The 24226-nt window shown below is 32.6% G+C and overlaps 1 protein-coding gene across 3 annotated transcripts in view; it reads right to left on the bottom strand.

The window, feature by feature from the left end:
• Nucleotides 1–24226, bottom strand: part of LOC140439427 (androglobin-like) — a 174674-nt gene that overhangs the window by 66706 nt on the left and 83742 nt on the right. For all 3 annotated transcript variants that reach the window (XM_072529330.1, XM_072529344.1, XM_072529335.1), the window contains exons 10-11: nucleotides 19853–20093; nucleotides 12146–12429 (exon numbers count right to left, since the gene is read on the bottom strand). In XM_072529330.1, coding sequence (XP_072385431.1) covers nucleotides 12146–12429; nucleotides 19853–20093 — 525 coding nt within the window. The remainder of the gene's footprint in view (nucleotides 1–12145; nucleotides 12430–19852; nucleotides 20094–24226) is intronic.

Below are 24226 nucleotides of genomic sequence, written 5' to 3'. Positions count from 1 at the left end.
CTGATAAGCTCAAAATCCTTGTGGTTGACACCACAACGTTTCGGCTTCATCATATTCATTGTCTGGTTTGTCTTTAAGGCTAGATTGTCCTAGACAATAAAAAAAAAGGAAACTTCTGGTAAGTGGAAAGTTTTCCTTTTTTTTTTCTGGAGTTGAGGGAGGATGTAGCAGTCACAACTGCTAACATATAATTAATTAATATAATTATTATTAAAATCCTAAAACCCCTCAGAATCCCGTTTATGAAACGTTTATGGGCAATAGACGAGACGATGCGCAAACTAAAATGAGCAGGAGGTGCTCGGCGAAGGTCAGTTTTGGCCAACAACTCAAGCAGAGAGGTGTATTTCTCCAAGCCTTAACCGGCATTTTTTGTCTTTAAATCGGGTAGAAAATCTGGGATTGGATTTAATATTTTCCCCGAACATCAAGGGAGAAATTAGAACAGATGATAAAGAATCTTGATTGAAAAACCGACTTCCAAATCTATAGAAATGAATATTTAAGACCCGGCTTCCAAATCTACTGAAATAATTATTTAAAATCCAGGTGAGCAATTAAATCATTTAGTTTAATAGGCCTATCATTTTATTGATATTTTCATTGTCTTTTTAAATATTAAAAGTGTAAAATCCGAGTTTTCTCATATGTATCATGTGGCCTTGAGCCTAGATCGTCAATTTATCGGACACCTAATTAGTTTTTCTGTTTTTTTGTATACCTACTCGATATAAAAAGTTTCATGCCTGATTTACTAGATATTCTTTAAATGCGCAGACGCAATAAATAGACAGGATGACAGTCAGCTGATAAAATAAAATGTTTGTTTTTTGTGGTAATTCGATGTAAGAGTATGTGTTGACAGTCATCTTTGGGTGCCTTGATGTTTCTCTAAATGTTATTTTTTGTAGATTTCACCCGATTAGGATAACGTTTAATACTAGAATTAGTTTAACCAAACACCTAATTCAACCCATTGGAAACCAGGAACCGATTGTCTCCAGAACCACAGCGTTCCTCTTCATTCGTTTTTTTTTTAAGCCAAAAGTACGTGCAAAAAAAAGAGGCCCCACGTTGGGCGCCAACTGAAACGACTCAAGAGGAACGCTGTGGTTCTGGAGAACCACAATTGAAACCACTTCAGTTGCAAACGCAAAAGCGCCAATTGAAACAACTTAAGTTGCAAACGCAAAAGCGCCAATTGAAACCTAAATAAAATTTAGGGGTGGTATATGGAGAAGGAGATGATCAATTAGAGAAGAACTAGCAAAGAAGTTATAATAAAAAGAATGGCTTAGCTCAAAAGAACACAGAGACACAAAACCTCAAGCACGAATTCGGGCTAGCCTCACTACACTAGAATTTGGCTTTGAGATAAGGGGAAAAGAGATCTTTTAACCAAAAGAATACAATATAATAATGCACCGGAAAATCTGGAACTATAAAAGGGGTAAGATAAGAGAATATACGGAGATGCCTAGGAAAATACTAAAATGGGCGCCAGCTAATTTCTGAAGGAAATTAACAAAAAAATAAATGAAGTTATGAACAACAAGGAATAAAGTACTATTGATTTAATACCCTGTAATAATGTTTAAAAAACCGAAAAGACACTATTGACCTTGTTCTGCTATATTATAATTGTAAGCAGGAACTGAAATAAAAGCAAAACTACTTGTAACAAATATATTTATATATATATTAACAACTATTGCTGTTATTTATTAACAACTAACAAAACTCACCTATATATATATATATATATATATATATATATATATATATATATATATATATATATAGAGAAAATAATTACAGTAGTGGGGCTACGGTATGCGAGGACCAAAAAGCCACGACAAAATTAGATATCCCCACTACTGGGCCAAACGAAAAGGTGTATTAGTAAATCTATAATCTAAGTCCATGGGAGAAGCGAAATCTTAACACTAAGGTTAGTTACGAAAGTTAAATCCTAGATAGGTAAGGTAGGGAATATAAATACTAAAAAAAAACCGTGACGGTTATACAAAAGAAACTACCTTACCTAACAAATATACGACTAATATGTGTCGAAGCAGCTAAACACCAGATCTATGTGTAAGTGTTATGCTTACACACAGATGCTGGGAGATATCTAAAGTGATCAAGTGTGATGAGTATGGCCAACAGACTCGGAAAGATATATATATAATTTTTAAAAACCCTGATACATAAATTGCTTCCCTTCCCTTTTAAAAACCGCTATACAAAAATCATGAACCCCTTCCCTAACAATGAATCTAATTTAATTAATTAATAACTATTTACTAGTTAGTTACTAGTAATAAGTACTAACCTTGGTATATGCATATACAAAGTTGTAAATTACAAGAAAAACCTTAACCCTGAGAAACTAGTTGTTACTGTCTGTCACAACACTACAGCGGTCCTGGATAAGTCCCCTGAAGACTCTGACGATCCTTGAGGCTCCGAAAAAAAAAAACGAATGAAGAGGAACGCTGTGGTTCTGGAGACAATCGGTTCCTGGTTTCCAATGGGTTGAATTAGGTGTTTGGTTAAACTAATTCTAGTATTAAACGTTATCCTAATCGGGTGAAATCTACAAAAAATAACATTTAGAGAAACATCAAGGCACCCAAAGATGACTGTCAACACATACTCTTACATCGAATTACCACAACAAACAAACATTTTATTTTATCAGCTGACTGTCATCTTGTCTATTTATTGCGTCTGCGCATTTAAAGAATATCTAGTAAATCAGGCATGAAACTTTTTATATCGAGTAGGTATACAAAAAAACAGAAAAACTAATTAGGTGTCCGATAAATTGACGATCTAGGCTCAAGGCCACATGATACATATGAGAAAACTCGGATTTTACACTTTTAATATTTCAAAAGACAATGAAAATATCAATAAAATGATAGGCCTATTAAACTAAATGATTTAATTGCTCACCTGGATTTTAAATAATTATTTCAGTAGATTTGGAAGCCGGGTCTTAAATATTCATTTCTATAGATTTGGAAGTCGGTTTTTCAATCAAGATTCTTTATCATCTGTTCTAATTTCTCCCTTGATGTTCGGGGAAAATATTAAATCCAATCCCAGATTTTCTACCCGATTTAAAGACAAAAAATGCCGGTTAAGGCTTGGAGAAATACACCTCTCTGCTTGAGTTGTTGGCCAAAACTGACCTTCGCCGAGCACCTCCTGCTCATTTTAGTTTGCGCATCGTCTCGTCTATTGCCCATAAACGTTTCATAAACGGGATTCTGAGGGGTTTTAGGATTTTAATAATAATTATATTAATTAATTATATGTTAGCAGTTGTGACTGCTACACTCTTCTCAGAGTCATCAGATCTCACCGTGTCAGATGTATCTATGAATAAAGATAATGATTTTGGAGTAAATGAGGAAGAAAATATTATTGCAGATATTGTTGAGATTAAAATTGCACAATAACAATATTGATGAACCAAGTATTACCGAATGGACAAAAATAAGTGAAACTTATATAACCACATTTCCAATTCTTTGTAAAAAAGAAACAGTTTATAATATTTTAGATAATTCACAAACATCTTTAGATTGATTTCGATTATTAGTTAAAGATTTTCCAGAAACTAATGACGATACAGATTAGAGATCTCCATTTAAAAACTGGAACTGATTACTTCCGATGAAATGTTTAATTAGTTTGTTTGCATCGTCTTTATGAGAATTATTACTATTTCATAAGGGTAACATTATTAGTCTAAGAGAAAGAAAATTATTTACATTATTTTCTTAGTTCAGTGATGACTTGGGAAATAATTTTACTCTAGTTAAATTTTTGGCATTTCATCGATAATACTAATGACAGTTATGACATACATAATTTAATAAATTAATAATAATACAGATAATAATAATAAAGACAGAAGAGAATGATAACTACAAGCTATACTGGGACCGCACTGTGCTCACAGATCAAACAGTGGCACATAATAGACCAGATCTCATAAGAAACTAAAGAGACAAATAACACTAATTGATGTGGCGATTATCAACAACAATAATCGTCGTGTTAAACAAAACGAAAAGATCGCTAAGTACAAGGATCTGGAAATTTAAATACGAAGACAGTGGAGAATGGAAAGTACCCAGACAATACCTATTATTCTCTCTACTACTGGAGTCATTTCGAAGAACATCCTAGAAAACATAAGAAAGCTAGGTCTGAATGAACATCTCTACAAGACTATACAGAAAGCTGTACTTTTTTCAACGTCCAGATGTGTTCGAAAATTTTTGGGAGACACTCCAGCATACCAAGTCACCTAGGGCTCGATAACACGGAAAGAGTCCTACCAGAGCTGAATACTTTTAATACTGTAGGTATCTGGAATGAGTGAATTTTCCCCTTAGAGGGAGTGTAAGCTGTATGGCTAAATCTGGAATAAAGACAGATAATAATACCAAAGGCAGATTGAATACATAAACCTCTTCTAAATTATTGAATCTAAACTAAAGAATTAAAAAAAAACGGTATAATTCTCGGTAAAAATTTGGTCATAGATCAATAAATGATCCTTGGAGAGCGCGTTTATTATTTGCACAGTGTATACAAAAACATTTAAAGTATGATTTAATGATCTATACATGATGTAGTCTTAACAAATATATATTTCATTTTTAACTTTAGACTGGTAAAGGTGATACTGTGACAGGAAAACCCAATGTTAAACACATCGTAAATTCGTTGATGGAAGAATATTATGAAAATGGACACAATCTCTCCTATAACTTTTAAGAATAAAACAAGAATTTGCGAACAATAGGGAAAACACAAAAAAGGTTTGAAAAATGTTCTGTCACACAAACTCAAGCAAGTTGAAATCACGAGAAGACAACTGGGATCTAATAAAGTTTTAAAATGAGCTGACAAAAGACTAGTTTTAATGCTTACATTTGAACTTTATAAATGTATCTTGTTTGACTTGGGTAAAAAGAAAAATAATACACAGGTGTTGACACCATAGGCTATGTCATTAATTTAGATTTAAACGAACGATATTTTTGTTCTGTGCGCTATGAAGGTCGTCCGTGTTGTAAAAAGTCTAACGCGGTACCGATAAGTAGTTACGAATTTTGAATAGTTATGAATTGTAATTAAAATATTTTTTGTAAACTAGAATAAATTTGAAATTTGTTTTTGTCGATGATGGCGTATTAGAGGGAACAGTAATGTTTACTAGCTTCTACTAGTTCTAAATGATTCGTACACAAAAATCGAAGAAAAGTTGGAAAAACCAGAACTAAAAATATTATTACACAGTTGCCAGGTGTAAAAGATGTTGCCAAGGAAACTAAAAGAGTATTGGATTATTGTAAACTTATTTTCTCCAATGAAATCATTTAGTATATTAGAGATTGCACCAATATAAAACATTAAATAAATAGACTTACTAGAAACGTGAAACATTAAGGACCTACAAATTTTGTCGAAATGAGTGCATTTTTTGGGCTTTTTTGTATCTTGCTAGTGCAAAGATATTCCAGTAGTCAGAGACGAAAATGCCACCAAACCTCTAAAAAACGAAAAAGCTAAATTTTGCCGAAAATATTAATTTTGGGACCACAATAAAGATGCACAAAAGTTTACCACTTTCACTCTTGAGCTACCTTCTTAAACACCCCTCGCAGGGAGGTAAAATCGCAAAAAAATCAGTTTACCAGGAATCTATACACCGTAAAAAAATATTTCAAATAAAAAATGTAGCCAAAATGTTCAACAAAAACGTTTATAAGCATTTTTTGTGTAGAATGAACCGTTCTCTTAGAAACAACGCTTGAAGCGACCGTCGATTTTGCATGTCAGTTATGTCATTGCAATCAATGTTCAATAAAATTTGTATCAGCTTGACGGTAAAAATTCAACATCTTTTGATTTAAGTGACTTGTCGACATAAATCGATTAAGATCAAGATGCGTTTTAAAGATAAAGAGTTCAGCTTTCGTATGCAGTTTTTGTATTTTGCCTGCAATTAAATTTAGATTTTATAGAAGTGTTAAATAAATAACCGTGGCGCGATTTTTACCATTTTGTATGATTCTCACGAGATAAATACAATATATCCCTTTTTATTGACTGGCCACTCTAAAGTTTAATTACTAGAGCCTAACCTTTCAAATCTATAGCATGAAATTTTAGTTTTGAGTTTTGGCGACAAATTAGACGTATTTGAAATATGCTAAAAAACGCTGGATTTAAACATTCGCACAACAAACAATTTAAAACATTTAAAACTTGTTTTTGATATTACCCTAGTTCTTTTAAAAGAAAAAAAAATTCTGCAATAAACTGCACCCAAAACCGTGTTCTTAAATGCTTTTTCCGTGACGTGTGATCGTTTGTAAGATAAAACATTAAATTCTGCATTTTTTACTTATATTTCAAATGCATTATATTTGTTACCACAACTGAAAATTGAAATTTCATGTAATATGTTTTAAAGAATGATCCCTAAAAATAAAAATTTTACTACAACTGGTTAATGAAAGTGATCAATTTTCATTCAAAATTCAGAATCGCGCCACGTCAATTAATTTAACATCTTTATAAATACTAAGTTCATTCTCAGCAAAACACAAAAACTGCATATGAAAGACTCTTTGCTTTTAAAACGCATCTTGAGTTTTGTAGATAAGACATTTGGATCAAAAGATATCGAATTTTTTCGTCGAGCTGATACAAATTTTATTGAACATTGATTTCGCGTGCGTAACTGACATGCAAAATCGACGGTCACTTCAACCGTTGTTTCTAAATGAACGGTGTCATTCTATAAAAAAAATACTTATAACCATTTTTGTTAAGAATGATCTCAGCTACATTTTTTATTTGAAACATTTTTTTCTACGGTGTGCAGATTCTTGGTAAATCGATTTTTTTGCGTTTTTATCCCCTTGCGAGGGGGTTTTAGGGAGAAGCCCGGGGTAAAAGTGGTAAACTTTGTTGAATCTTCTTTAAGGTCTCAAAATTAATATTTCCTCCAAAATTTAGCTACTTCGTATGATTTTTAGCGTTCAACTCTCCGACGACTGGTCTAAGAGAGCACAACATTTAAATACTTCTGGACTTTGGATTCTGGACGAAACAGCTCCAGAATACGTTGCTGCTACTATTTCATAAGGTCATTTCTACATCCTAGTACAAGATATTAGATTTAATAATATCGAATCTAGAATACAAAAAGCCCAAGAAGACCATTTGGCACCTGTGCGATGCGTTTTGTAAATGCTTTGTAAGAGTAAATGCTTGAGGATTTCAGAGCAAGGTAAAAGTTTCGCCACTATATTTAAATATAATACATATGTCATAAAAACCTACGCTGGTGTAGACTCAAAAATGTTTTATACACACACTACTAAAATTTAATATGCAGGTAAATAGCCCACTGGCTCGTATAAACTAAATAAAGATGTCCATGGTGTTGTTATAAGACTTTTGAGCTATTGTAGTGGTAGGTACTAAACAAAATGTATCTACGGACAACTATTTAACCCTTGGCCCGAAACATTGGTCTAACGGACCACAGCGAAAGGATAGTCTGCTAATGGCGGCAACAGTGTAGGCCACATGCACTGTCCTTTTAAATACCTTCTTAATAGTGTAGAACAAGCATAGTTCTGCAGTATCGTAGCGATCACTTTAGTGTTCACATCGTATTAACAGTAGTTTTCAAAACGTGTAAGTCTAGTAAGCCAGGTGTTTCGAATTGCAGTGTTTTTATGATAGGTCTAGGAGGCCACTTGTTACGGATTGTGTACTGATAAACAATAAAGTGTTTCATATTTTTTGTATAATAAACATAATTATTCTGAAAATTTTTAATTTTGTAGATATAATGGATAGAGCAGGACCTAGCGGAACTGGCCGTAATAAAACAGTAAATCTGGCTGACCCAGATTTTGAAAATAATATACAAAGATTACTACTTGCCGACGATCAAGATTTATTTTTATCAGTGACGAGGACATGAGAGATGTAATTCGGCAAAGTGAACCCTCTAGCAACGAAGAATCGAATTCAGATCACGAACTTTTGGAATTAGATGAACCGTCGAATGATTTACAATCCAGAACCGACTTTTTACAAGTAGAAGGGGATGTGAACATATTCAAAGGAAAAAATGGTTTTCAGTGGCAGAAAAAGGAGCCTCTGAGAAATACAAGGACACGAACACATAACATTGTCAGAGAATTACGAGGCCTAACAGCGGTAAGCAGGACTCTGGGAAATAACCCTTCTAAATCAGATATTTGGAAGTTGTTGATTACTGATGAAATGTTGGAACAAATTGTAACATGGACAAACCAAAAAATTATTATAATGAGAGAAAAGTTATCTGATTCGACTAATACATCAAACTACAGAAGCACAAATATAGTTGAGTTGAATGCTTTGCTTGGGCTTTTTATGCTATCTTCAATTATAAAATCTTTTCATAATGATATGCTTCAACTGTTTTCTAAAGATTTTTTGGGTTGGCCAATATTCAGAATGACGATGTCTTTGAAAAGATTTGAAATACTTTTGTCGTACCTTAGATTTGACAATAGCATGGATCGCGAAGAGCGGAAGAAAACTGATAAAACAGCGCTATTTCAAATAATTTTAATAATTTTGTGACTAATTGCCAGAGGCTATACACGTTGTCAGATTGTGTAACTGTGGATGAGATGCTACTTTCATTTAGAGGTTACTGTGGTTTTCGAATTTACATGCCCAGTAAACCTGCGAAATACGGCATAAAAGTAATGTGCATGACAGATGCTAAGAGCTCGTATTTATTTAATGGATATATATACTCAGGGAAAGATTTGGATGGTGTTGGACTTTCAGAAGAAGAACTGAATCTTTCCAATCCCGCTCAATGTGTCATTCAAATATCCAAACCAATAGAGGGCTCTAACCAAAATATTACTACTGACAACTATTTTTCTTCAATGGAGTTGGCCACAGAGTTGCAAAAACGCCACCTCACGTATGTGGGTACAGTAAAAAAATAAGCGAGAAGTTCTTTTGGAATTCCAGGCTAAAAAATGTAGGGAAATTGGTACAACACTCTATTGGTTCTCCAATGACATAACCTTGATATCATATGTACCAAAAAAAAATAGAGAAATTCTTTTATTATCCTCTATGCATCACATTAAAGACAATGAATTAGGAAAACCAGAAATAATTAACAAATAACATAATAACAGTAAAAAATCGGGAGTTGATGTTTTAGACATGAAGTTTGCCAATTATAGTGCAAACCGCCGGACAAGGCGTTGGCCTTTAGCCAGTATTTCATACACTTATAAATATAAGTTCAGTCCACAGTTACATCCTTTATCTTTGTTACAAAGATAATAATTTACTTCCAAGTGTTAAATTTGTAAAAGATTTGGTCTTTGAACTAATTCAGCCTCGTCTAAGGCAAAGTCTTGAAACAAATCTTCCCCGAGATCTTAGAAAGCAGATAGAGATTTTTTTGGGAAAAAATCCCGAAGTGCCTGTCGAGTATATCGGCGACAATGTTCCAGATGATAAGCTTCCCAAAAGAAAATTGTGTAGCATTTGTCCATCATCAAAAATGAGGAAGACAAATTATAAATGTGTGCGTTGCTCAAACGCTATTTGTTTGGAGTGTAGTAGAAAGGTTTGCGTTACCTGTCTTCAAAATTAGTAGGTAGCTGTAGTATATTTTTTGTTTTATCTAGAAATATATATGTTTGTTTACTTAATTTCGCCTAATAATATTGTTTTCTATATTACACATTTTGTTTTATGTAAGTATTATCTATGAATAAGTTTTTTTTGCTCGTTTATACCTAATACACCCCTTTATTATTTTGCTTTTCTATTCAAATGCTACATTTGTTTTTGATTTATTTTAATTTTTACCTATACTGGTCCAATAGACCACATGTTTTGCCTTAGCAATAAAAGTACTATGTTTCGGGTTAAGGGTAACATAATGTGTCTTTGGTTAATGATTTAATACATAAACACCGTATTACGTTAATCAGCACATAGAACAGAAAGATGCTTTATTATTACTTAAAATTATATAATTTTATGGACAAAGCTTACAAAAAGTAAAAAAAATAACAATAACAATAACAATTAAAAATTACTAAAATTACATTAATCGTAAATATCACAGAATCATAAAATAAAATATAATAAAATATACAATCCATTACAAAATTGAACTAAATTGCAAATTGCATAATAAAACCTCACGAACTTGTTTACGAATAAGTTTAAACTGCTGCATGTGACATCCAAAAATTAAGAAAAATATATAGCAGCATGTTGACTTAAGGAGTCGATCTCAGTAAATGCCTTTTTACTTCGTACATACCAAAACCTAACAAAAATGTGCTAATGCTGTCTACGATTCATGAAGATAATCACAGTCATTCAGAAAGTAGTGATGTAATGAAACCTTAAGTTAAAACATTCTATAATTTAAAAAAGGAGCTATTGATATGGTGGACAGGATGACGGCAGAATACTTGACTACGAGAGTGAGCAACCGTAAGCCCTTAACTGTTCTTTGCTTTGAACTCAATATTGCTGACATAAATTCACAAACTATTTACTTTAGCAATATAAACACCAAGCTTAACCGAAGAACATATTGTAACAGATCTTATCAAGCAACTAACGAAGTCCCAAATTATTCGTCGGCCAAGTATTATATCACTGTAAATTCAGCTAAGACAACAAATGAGCAATGTTGTGGGAAATTAAGCTATTCCACTTTCCAAACCTCGATGTTTCTTTTGTCCAAAAAGAAAAAAAACAAATTTACTCAGCACTGATGTCACACATGATTAAAACCTACATGTAAGGAGCATAATATATACGAAAGAGTTTTGACTTGCGCCGATTACATTAACAAAAGAAGTTTCCTGATGGTTTGTTAACGATTTTTAAATAAAATTTCTAAACAAATTGCATATGGTTTGCATTTATAACAGTGAGATTAAATTATATTTTATTTTACCCGCCTTCAATTTTCTAATAAATTTAAAAAGACAGTCAAGATTTGATTTCACGCACAAAGCGTCCATGTATCTGTTTATACGTATTTCGCTTTAATAAAGCTCATCAAAACAAAAACAAAATGCCGTCTATTGAACTGCTACATATTCACAGTTCTGCTCTACGGAATGGAAGCATGGACACTGACTGTTGCATCTATGAATCGGCTCGAAGCTTTCGAAATGTGGTGTTATAGGCGCATCTTACGTATATCCTGGGTTGACAGAGTTACTAATGTGGAGGTCCTGCGTAGAATGGGGAAAGAATGTGAAATTCTCATGACCGTCAAAGCTAAAAAGTTGGAATATCTAGGTCATGTAATGAGAAATCAAGAACGTTACGGCCTTCTCCAGCTGATTCTCCAAGGGAAAGTAAATGATAAGAGAGGACCGGGAAGAAGACGCATTTCCTGGCTTCAAAATTTGCGAAAGTGGTATAACACGACTACCACTGAACTGTTCCGCGCTGCAATAAGCAAAGTGAAGATAGCCGTGATGATCGCCAACGTCCGGAACGGATAGGCACTTTAAGAAGAAGAAAGCTCATCAGAACAGCTATTCATAGGCGTTCTCAACGTGAAAAATAAGTCTTTCCTGTCTTTAAGAAGCAACAATAAAATGGCTTCGAAACGGACGCAATAGCGACATCTGAGATTAAATCCGTAAAATAGTTTTGAAACACAATTCAGATTTCTGCCTTAATCTGAGCCTTCTAAAAATTGCAAGGCAAAGCAGACGTTGATAAAGATGTTAATAGATTTTTTTTAATTTATAATAAATATAATTAATACTTTTTGAGAAAAACCATACAAAATATAAAAAATTCAGCTAAGCACCAAACTAACTTAAATCAGCGACAATATTTGTTATAATATTACAGCGTGGAGGTTCAGGCCTGGAGGTCCATGGCTAATGATGACAACATTAGTATGTTAGATGAAATTTAACACGGTACCAATGGTAAGAATATCAGAAGCGGTACCGACCGCGGGTTAAAATTCATGGTTAGAAATACGACATAACAAAAAGAGATATCTAACTATATTACTCACCTTAAAGCACCCAAAAATTCATCTTTTATACCAAAGGAGTAAATCAGGTTTTGTAAATCTTCTGTGAATTTACAATACGCATATTTAAATAATAAAGGATCATTGTTCATCAACGTTAATGTCTCTTCTAGATTTCCAATGCAAAGGTAAGTATTAGAGAAGAATTGTAAACAGTAAGATCCATTGGTTTGGATCCAAATCATCAAGACGTGTTGCCCTGCGTTTAGGTTTAATACGAAACTACTTGTTCCTGTTGTAGAAACTTGCCCTACATAATCGTTTACCTTAAAAAATTTATAGTTAAAATAAAATATTTATTGTAATATAATAATATTCTAAATATTTAGACTTAGATAAAAGTTCCAACCAATCACATCGTTTGTAGTTAAATTTTTTATCAAAATTTATATTTTATAAAAACAAAGATTCGCGAAAAAACTCGTGACAAAAATGTTTTGAAAATTTGTTTTGATACTAAATTTTTCTAAAAGTTATCTCCAAAATAAATCCAGAATAATTATGTAATCGAGCTATAGAAGAGTAAACGATATTTTTAATCCGCATTGATAATATCGCACCCTCAGTGCAAGACTGCAGTAACTCAAAATTTTATGAAAATGAAGTAATCATGGAATTCAATTGTAAACATGCATATCTATCCCCTGTAAAACTTTAGTAACTTTCAAATGCTTAACCGGCTAAATATTACAACAACAACAGTTTAACTATTTTGCGTTTTTGTACGTAAGGTCCGTCCAAAACTGTCGTAATTCTAATGTAACAGAGTTACAACAGTTGTGCACGGAAGATTGCAATGGTTTTGATAATAAGCAATGAAAGGCATGAAAAATTAAGATATTTGTTATTTTAATATCTATATCTGTGGTGTTTAATTTGAATATACAGCGTGTCTACGTAATCCATTAACGGTCGAGACAATAAACAAAGATTTTCGAGACCAATCTATTCATGTAAGTTTTATGTCCTTTGTGTGACATTATATTTTCCATAAAATGTGTGCGATGTCGTTTGACCATTTATTTATTAGAATGAATTAAAAACACATAAATTAAGACTAATTATTTACAGCCAAAAAGTATTTTTTCTTATGAAAGTTTTACAAACAATTTTTCTACCTTTTTATGGCATTGTCATTACAAAGCTAAGGAATTGTGGCTATCAGAAACATGTACAGATATAGAAAGATTAAATTACCGCTAGCGATAAGCCGTTTTACTAGGTACCTATTTATTCTAGGTGATTTCTGATCTATCTGATTTCTTGGAATCTATTAAATGTAAAGTTTAATATTTCTTTTAAATACTAAAACTTTTAATCTAAAAAAATCATCACGGACTACACATAATATACGAGAAGTGCTACTTAAACTTGCCTACAAAGAGCAGCCAAAAATTCAAATGGCCAAAAAGTAAGATTTGGTAGACTTATGCCATTCGGGTATGATACCAGAAGCCCACCATAGTTTTTATAAAAATATTTTGGCCCAAGATGATATACGAGAAGAGGACAACAACTAACAGAAAATGTGTCTACACTTTTTACAATTTTCTCCATGTAAAAGTGTTGTAACTTTAAAATTCTAATACGAAATGTGTAGTGATTAACAATTTTCTCCGTGCAAAAGTGTTGTAACTTTAAAATTCCTAATTTTTTTAGCAATAATATTATTTTATTTAAATTTCTATTTTTGGTTAATGTAATATAGGCTGAAAATCATGCAAAATCATAATTAAATGTTAATTTTTCTAAAAACTTGTATCTTATTTCACCGATATTAGCACGAAAATAAACAAAATCGTCTTTATCTCGAAACTTACTTATTCTGACTTACTGTAGTCTTGCACTGAGGGTGCGATATATCGGTTAGTTGGGTGGGCCTGTGAAATTCTGTAGATCAGCTCTAAAAGTCGTATTTATTTTTATGATCAAATTTTATTTACACTCAAATTTATTTTTATGATAATTTTTTTTAATTAATTAATAGTTACATACTAATGACTTGTACTACATATATTTTTTGATCAAATGATATTTGTTTGCCAATGAACTTGCCAATGATTCTTCAAAAACTCAAAAATAAAGATTACAAAAGTGTAACGATTTTAAGATCTTAAAATCTGTATACTGCTTGGGTTACAAGCTAGTAACACTGAATTTCCTAACTTTTATATATACATACATATATATATATATATATATATATATATATATATATATATATATATATATATATATATATATATATATATATATATATATATATATATATTAAAATACGACTTGTCAGTGGAGAGTCGACATCTTTTACCGCTGCGCCTCATAAAACAGTTTGTTAAATCCCTCCAAAAAGACAGAAATTAATTAAAATAATTTTAAACATAAGTTTATAATACAGAATAATTTATTATATATTAAATAAAAAAAAACAGTTTCCAGAGATCGTAAAGACAAAATAGAAATCAAGTATAATAATATTGGATCATATATCAGAAGAGTTTTAGCAGATTAGGATTTTGCCAATACCATAACAGATCTCAAGAAAGAAGGATGTTGTGGAGAAATTTTTGGGTAACAATACCGATCCTTATTATAACAATATATTCATAGGGTAATTCTAGGAAAAATGGCGTACAAAATTTAGATCTTCGTAATATTCTTTTTTTTTTTAAATACAAAAACAGTGTAAACTATAAAGTTATGGAGCATTCAATGTATTTCAAAAGCCATCTTTCCTCTATTATATAGGAGAGATGACTCGCCACCTAAGCTGAGGTGGCGTGGTTATATTTATTATATATAAAAAACAATATTTTGGAAGAATATTCAAGTCTACATATTTTTAGTTTTACATATTATTCTTCCACACAGATCACAAAAGTTTACTTATTTTGTACACCCCTCATGCATCCAACGGGTACAATTGACGCACTGAATCCAGTCTTCGCGCTTAGTTGTTTTTTCATAATTTTCGCCGTAGCTAACACTTGTTGCTTCTTCTCCATCGCCGCTGAAAGAGTCGTCGTAAATAATAGATTCGTTTTCATAGTCTTCTTCAGAGGAAGAACCTTGACATTTCTTATTGTTTTTAGCGCTTGGTTTCTTAATTTTATGTTTTGACACTGTAGTAGTTTTCTTCTTTTTACGGTTAGTTTAAAATTTTTTTTTTTTTTATTAATATTGTCGCTCTCGGTTAATATAGTTGCAACTTACTTACTACTTTTTCTGACAGAAGTAACACTAGTTAATAAAGTTGTAGGCAAAATGATATCTAGTAACTTTCCTGAAGTCTCTTTCTTCGAATTTTACTTTTCTGTGATGACTGTTTCTGCAGTTGGAGGAGTAATATCTCTGGAACACTGCTTATGAATTGTTATTTGTACTGCTCGTACCCAAATAAGCGTATTCTGGAATTATGAATGGATCAAATGGAACAATACTAGTAGCTTTAAATGACTGTTTTCTTGGGACAAATTGTTATAATGAAATAATTATGTGACATAAATACTGTTGCACCAGGTGAAATACCTTTTTCAAATTCCGTTTTTTTTTGGTTTTTACCTTTAAAAATGCACACCGGTGGTATAAATTACCCCTTAGCGTTACATCATACGATTACTAAAATTGTTTCTTCTCTTTTCAACCTATGTTACTAAAGCAACATTTTGTGAATCATTAATTGCTACAATGTTCCCTATGTCGTCAATATTGTATATTGAACCAATTTTATTCATTAAGAAATGTTAGTTCAGGATATTTTTAAGTAGAGTAAAATAAGCAGAAATATCAGTTTCGTTCATTAATAGAGCTCTGGCAGCTAATACAACTTCAGATTTCCTTATTAAAAATTGCTTATTTCTTGGTAAAAATGATTCCAACCAAGGATAACCAGCTTTGAATATTTGGGTTCAACCAAGAATAAATTGGAGAAATCCACTCAAGACAAGACATTACATGTTCCAGTTTTGATTCTCTCTAGCTTGATTTATAATAATTTGAAATTCATTTAGTTTTGAACGAAATATAATCCTCTGTAAAAACTATTGTAAATTTGTCAGAAGAAACAACTAGTAGATTTTATTTTTGGCAGATTTGTTAGTACTTTTCATGTAGTAATTGAATATAATACTTCAAACTCAAATATTCTTTACTTAAGTTTTTATTGCGACTATAATGACTTTCACATCGTGGCCAAGAATCTATAACACGATGCACTGTTTGAATATTATATTGCAAGTATTTTTTGTTTTGTTTTTGTGGTTACCCCTTTGGTCTTTTTCGAAAAGAATGGTTCCCTCTCTTAGTTTATTTAGAATATTCTCCACCCGGTCTCTACCAATTCCGTGTACAGAAATAAAAACTTGTTTGTAAATTTTTAATCCCGTATTGTTTTCTTGAATACTATATTCAAAAGTGGATGTCGTTCTTGTATTCAATTTTCTTGTCTTTTTTACAAAAGATACACTTTTGCGTAATAATGCTACAGCCCTAATTTCGTACGGGTCGATCCACTATTGACCACATTTTCTCCTTAACCCAGATAATAGAAAAAAAGATGGCAAGGAATCAAGAGATTCATATGTTGTTCGTCGACCTACGGAAAGCCTACGACAGCGTTCCACTGAAGAACCTGTGGCAATCAATGGAAAGCACGAATATTAATATAGAATTAATAAAAGCCGTCAAAGTGCTATACAATCAACCAATAACAAAGATAAAAGCAGGGACACAAATAACAACAGGATTTATAACATCAAAAGGATTAAAACAAGGATGTTGCTTGTCTCAAAATATACCTCGAAAGTGCTTTAAAAAGATGGAAACAAAAATGCAGGACAATGGGGATACCGCTCACCAATACTATGGTATATACGCTTAACTTTGCAGATGATCAAGTAATAATGGCTCAAGAATATAACGATCTAAACTATATGGCACGAAAATTAATTGAAGAGTATGGTATATGGGGTCCAAAAGTAAATAAAAAGAAAACCGAATACCTGTGCATTGAAGCAGAACAAAAAGATCTCATATTAGACGATAACACTACGATAAAGCACTGCTGTGACTAGAAATACCTAGGTATCACTATTTCACAAGATGGAACATTAGACAAAGTCATAAGAGAGAGAAATACGTCAGGGATAAAAGCCATCACAATGTTAAACACCATTTTATGGGACCAATCCATCAGCAAAGAAAATAAAAAGAGGATATATGAGACTATAGTAAAAAGTATCACTTTATACAGCTGTGAGGTATGGCCACTGAAAGAAAGAACACTGGATTTTTGGAGAAGAGCCGCAGGAAGATCTAGAAGAGAAAGGATTACCAACGAACGCATTAGAGAAATAATGGGAATCAAACGAACAATCACAGATGACCTAACAACAAAACAACTTATCTGGTTCGGGCAATACAAAGAATGGACGCACAACGAATGCCAAAAGAAATACTAAAGTGGCAACCAGAAGGAAAGAGAAAACGAGGTAGACCGAGAAAAAGTTGGAGCGAAGGAATAAATAAAGAACTGAGAGAGAGGGCCATAGAAGAAGATCTATGGAACAACCGGTCTTAGTGGCGGTTGGAAATCGAAAAACGGCGGAGAACGTTATAAACCGACAAGTAGTAGTAGTAGTATGCTACAGCCCTTAGAGGGCCTCGACCTTCTCAAGCTTTCTACGCCATTCTATTCTGTCCCTCGCTTGCATTTTCCAGTTGCCGACTCCGATCTTCTCGGCATCTTGTGTTACCCCGTCCCTCCACCTCCGCTTTGGTCTACCCCGTCTTCTCATTCCCACGGGTTGCGCTGTTAGAATCTTTTTTATCATGTTTGACTCAGGGGCCCGGGCTACATGTCCTGCCCACTGCAGGCGGTTTCGCTTAATTATAGTGGTAATATCTTTACCACCAAACGTATGTTTGTAGATATTCTGCAGTTCAAAGTTATGTCTACGCCTCCATATTTCGTTCTCACAGAATGTTCTTAAGCTTAAAAAAATTAATCATTACCCCATTATTTTTAAATATCTATATTTTTTTTGATAATTTATTTTTTTGTTTCTTTTTCGTCCAGTGTTAGTAATATTTTCCTGCAACAAAAAACTAATTATAAGCACGTAAAATTTGTTAAGTTACACACATACCATGAGAAGCCGCCACCACAAGCAAAACCTGGTATCAACGATATTTCTAACGATAATAATTGCCCGACGATATTTCTCCTTCACTGAAATCTGGATCAGAATCTGACCCTTGAAATTGTTCCTGAGGTGAAGAAATATTAGCATATTCTGACATTTTTAATAACTTCAAGATCAACATAGCATAAGGCACATAAGGCACAAAATCTACAACGTATAAAGTACACTAAATGCAGTATAAAATGATGTCACATAATAGCTTGTTGGGAAGCTATTTTCTTGTGGCATTTTAAATTAATTACTTTTTAAATGGAAATAAGCCACAATTAAAGGTTAAAATACGTTTATTGACGTTTCAATTTCCACTTGAAATTGAAAATTGAAAAACTGGAAATTGAAACGTCAATAAACGTATTTTAACCTTTAATTGTGGCTTATTCCCATTTAAATAGTAATTAATTTAAAATGCCACAAGAAAATAGCTTCCGAACAATATTAAGAAACCGTTATGGGCCCAGCATTATTCAAAATTTTCGGAGATTGGAAATTCCATACAAGAAACTGGCACATTGTCAAAATTCAATTAAATTTTTACGAAGATGTAGAGACAACAACCTAACACAAAGAGCTTGAAGTTACGTCCAGCATATTCAAGCAGAAGGTTGAACAACATTCTACATAGAGCCAGCTTGTCCATGATCCGCGAAAGGTTACAATATCATAGATGTAATTTATTTTTTGTTGAACAAGATATTGTAAGTATTGAAGATTTGCTTTTCGATATGATATCAAATTCTGATTTTGATCAAATTATTTTTAGTTTATATATAGTATATAAAAATTCACATACTTATTCCCATTTAAATAGTAATTAACTTGTTGGCACTTTCCATGCGCTTTCAGTCAGCAATTTCTATGTGTAACTGTATGAATTACAAGTAAGCAATTTGCAATATCAGCACTTATCAAGTCAGTCGTATGAAAATAAAATCTGTTTGTAAAATCATATGATTGCCTTTATTTTCGCACATATTAGCAAATCATGTAAGATTAAAATACTTCGACGAATATTAGGGAAAAGTCTGTTGGATAGGGAGAAAAGCGAAAACATAAGAAGAGCATGCAATATATGAGACATAAATGGATGGGTGCAAAAACACGGAAACAATAGTGGAACGAACACATTAGTAGAATGGCAGAGGATAGGATAGTACAAATAGCACGAGATAAATCACCAAATAAACGAAGAAGTATTGGCAGACCAAAAAAAAAAAAGATGGTGCGATAATGTAATCAATTTAGGAGGCTAATATTGAAGAAAAAAAGGCTTTAAAGCCTACATACAAGAAGGAAGAAGAAAAATAATATAAGATTAAAAATAGGTTTTTTACCTTTCCAAATGCTAATGACGCCTTTTCTAGTTAATAACATTTTTAATCAGATCTAGATAACGCAGAGATTAAATAATATTATAGTCACTATTTATAATATATTTAAAGTTTTTATAAAAATAATTTAAACTCTATAATTGTTAAAATATCCTTACCTTTTGTGAACACCAACTAAATTTTGATATAACAATAGATGATTCAGGAATATCTCGTTTACTATAAGCTTGAACTTTTTTGTATACATCTGACTTAACAGTCTTTTCAGGCTCCATATTCTTCTTTATTCTTTCCAAAAACGTTGTTGGGCATGAACCACATTCAACTTCTTCTGGTTCAACTACCCTGATCACAGCTTCCTTTTGTTTTTCAATAAAAATAGAATCGTTTATCGTTTGACTAGAAATAATTATACTTACAGTAAAATATTGTAATGTTTATTTTAATTTAGGCTTCTGACATTAACGATAAAACAAGATTAATTTATAATTTTTTTGTATTCAATTGTACAAATATATTTATTAGGCAAGTTAATAATTTAACTTGCTCTTATAGTATAGTTTGACTCTTTCTTCTAAACGCTTCCAGAACCTAGTAGATTTTCCTCGACCACGTTAAAAGAGCTATAGATCGAGTCTTTGATCAAACGCATAATATGTTTGATCAGGGGCGTGCAAGGGCTTAGCATAATAATTTTTTTCTTGTTTTTATATTATTCTTTTATTCTACAAATAATATAATTTTAGGGCGCCCTCAAGAAACTGCGACTGTAAAAGCAAGGTAATCAGATAAATTGTCAATATTTCACTGATTTACAATACAATGATAATGTAATTTTAATAGCTGATACGATAGGTAAAATTAAGTTTTTAGAAAAATTTCAGAGGTAGAAAAATAGATATATGAAATTAAATTTTAGTAAAGCGAAGACTATGCAAATAACTTGTAAAACGCCTTGATCACAATAAGATTAAATGCGTTGGAATAAAGTAATAAAGACATGTTTTAATAACTTTATAATAACCATAAAATCACAAAAGTAAAATGACCAATTAGATCTCCAGGGCATTATTCATCAATTAACGCTATACATTTAAAGAAGAATAATTAACTATTTTACATTGACGAGACTACCATACAATACAACTAAAAGATAGATTGCATCAGAAGAACCTTCTTTCCAGATTAACAAAAAAAAAATAAGCCCTAGAGACCTTTAGACCTAGTCGAAAACGGAAAAGAAAACTCTACACGAAAAAATCAAATGAAAATGGCTACAGAATCTGTCAACTCGCAGAAACACTAAATATGACTTTCCTATCGACCAAACTTGAGCATCCAAGGTAACATAAGTTAAGGTCAGTTGAAAGATGGCAAGAAGAATGGAACAACACGGAAGATGTGGCACAGTGGACGAAAATGCTGATCCCGAACATAAGAGATTGAGTGGACTGTGGCCACAGGCGACTGGATTATTTCCTTACGCAGGTGCTCACAGGACACGGGTGTTTTAGGGCCTACCTCTATAGGATTGGAAAGGCTGATACAGATGAATGCCTATACTGTGGATACTCGGACACTGTGACACATACGATGTTACGATGTTAGATTACAGCAGATGGATAGTAGAAAGGAACAGAATGGAGAGAGAGACAGGTGTGAATTTTGTTACAGTGAGAGAAATGATTGAGAGAATGATTGAAAATAAATTAGTTTGGACTAATATACAAAGCTATATCCGTGCAGTGATCAAGAAAAAGGAAGAGGAAGAAAGACTGCTGGACCAACGCTAAAGGTAAGAGTAAATGATGCTGAAAGGTGAAGCTAGAAAAGTGGGTCACACTGTATGAGTTTGAATGCGTGAGTTAGACTGTGGGGAAGGAGGAAATGCCCATCTGGGAATGATGAGTGTCTTCTACGCGCTACCTGGAACGAGACAGGGAGCCTCCTTGCTGATGAGTGTGGATGTGTATGAATGGAGAATGAATGAATAAAGGTAGTGATTCGAAAGTGATGCCGGCCTTACAGCGGCCATTCCGCTTCCGGATCGCTGGATGACAGAGGAGTGTCTGGTTTAGCAGGTAGGCATTCGGCGTAGACTCGGCGACGAGACGACGAGTGGGCATTTTAAAGTACTTCGGGAACTGTCGCCAGAGTACGAAGAACGAATCCTGCACAAAAGTTAGTCAGGCGGCGTCATGGACTGAGATGTCTTTTGAAGATTCCAAATCCACCACGTCCTAGTAACCAAAAAGTTAGTACAAAAAATACTGGACACCGGTTTTTACAAAGGACAAACACGGACACGGACCACTTGCTATTAATATTAAAAATGAGCGGGCTCAAATTAAAAGATATATATATCAAGCTAAAATAAACTTTAATAAATGGAACCTAGAAGCATTATTAGAGATTGACATAAGAGAAAAATATTTTAACAACAGATGAGTGAAAATATATCCAACCTTATGAGGCAACCCACGAATATAAACGAAAGATGGCAAGAATTAAAAAACAAAATAAATGAAACAACAAATGAAGTAATAGGAAATAAAAAACAATAAAAATAAATACAGACTGGTATGATTAAATCTGCAAAATAGAGAGAACACAAAAAATTCTACCGGAATAACATGTATCAACGACCTATCAGAACAAAATTGGTAAGAATACAAATTAGAAATAGCAAATAAAAAATACAAAAGACAGAAAAAATCATAAAATAAAACAATTTTACAAAAAATCAAAGCAACAAAAATACGCTCGATATTAAAACAAGAGGACTAACAAACTAAAAAGGAGAAACCATAATAAACAGATCAGCAGAATATCGAAAAAATATTACAAATAATGCTGTTCACTACGGAGGAAATACACTACGATAAATAAGTTAGACCAATAGTACAATACACCGATGAAACAGAAATCTGTACAAAAGAAGAAGATGTTAAAAACCTCCGAAACGGAAAAACAGCAGGAGAAGATAAAATTAAAGGGAGGAATTAATAAAATACGGAGGAAAAAAAATTACACAAAAAAATAAACAAGCTAATAAAACAAACATGGACACAAACACGCTCCCAGATGATTGAAACAGAGATATTATGGTGCCTATTTATAAAAAAGGAGATCGGGAGATGTGTGAGAATTGAAGAGCAATAACTCTATATAAATACCACATACAAAATTCTAGCACACATACTATGTATGAGATTTAAATGACGCGCTGAATGAATATTAGGAGAATATCAGAATGGGTTCAGACCGGGGAGATCAACAATTATTAATTCCACACATACAGTGGACCAAATAATTTAGAAATCGGGAGAATATAACAGAGATATACACGTTCTATTTATATTTTTTAAAAGCGCTTTTGATACAATTAATCTAAAGAAAATGATGAAAGGGCTAGAGCATCTTGAAATCCCAGAAAAAGTAATCCGTGTCCTAATAGTGAGTAAAAACACAGCAAAAATATTAGTTTCAACACAACTTTTAAGAAGATCAAAGTACGCAAAGGTATGAAACGAGGTGATTCTATCTCCCCAACACTATTTAACTCAATATTAGAAGCACTAATAAGGAAACTTCGTAAACAAAAACATTATCACAGATCAATTTCAAGTAATAGCATATGCTAATGATCCAGTCATCATAGCAAAGACAAAGATGACACTTATAAGATCAATTAAAAAATTAGATAACGAAGAAAAGAAAATAGGGCTACAGATAAACCAGCACAAAACAAAATACAAAACGGTAGGGGCGGACGACACAGCACCTCAGAAATATTTCATCACACAGAACCACTAATTTAAAACTGTATCCACCTTAAGTCGGAACTAACAACAGGAAAACCAGAAAATAGAGAACAGTGGAAAGAATTCTGAAAGGAAAAACATATAAAATAAATATAAACATGCTGAAAAGCAAGACTCTAACTTAAAGTACAAATATGAACCTACATAAGACCTTAATAAGACCTGCTGCTACATATGGGATGGAAACAACGACGATTAATAAGAAAAAGGAAGATAACCTACCGAAATTTAAATATATGTCCCTAAAACCTCATTTTATTACTTCTCATTTAAAAATTTCCTTGAATCCGTTAACAACTTTAAATTTTATGCGAGTCCTTTCAATCTAAATGTATTTGGGGATATAAAGAATAAACAGTGAGGTGATCGGTCCATACGGTGAAATAAACCTGAATGACAATGGAGAAAGGCTGATCCAACTGTGTCAGAGTCATACTCTGAGAATTATGAACGGCTTCTATAAACATAAGGCTATTCACAAATACACATGGGTACAACATACAAGGAATCTAAAATCGATCATTGACTATGTAATAGTCAAACAAAGCACTATCTTAAAAGTGAATGATATAAGAGTACTTAGAGGACCGACGTGTGGTTCCGACCACTATATAGTTAGGGCAAAAATGGTATTTCCTTTTAAATCTAAGAAGGACAATAACGTTAATAAGGAACCTCAACAAACAGAAGTGATAACGAACAAACGAT

The sequence above is a fragment of the Diabrotica undecimpunctata genome, chromosome 1, assembly GCF_040954645.1.
Source record: "Diabrotica undecimpunctata isolate CICGRU chromosome 1, icDiaUnde3, whole genome shotgun sequence".
Classification (NCBI taxonomy): Eukaryota; Metazoa; Arthropoda; class Insecta; order Coleoptera; family Chrysomelidae; genus Diabrotica; species Diabrotica undecimpunctata.
The sequence above is the reverse complement of the archived record's forward strand: the minus strand, read 5'-3'. Positions and strand labels throughout refer to the sequence as shown.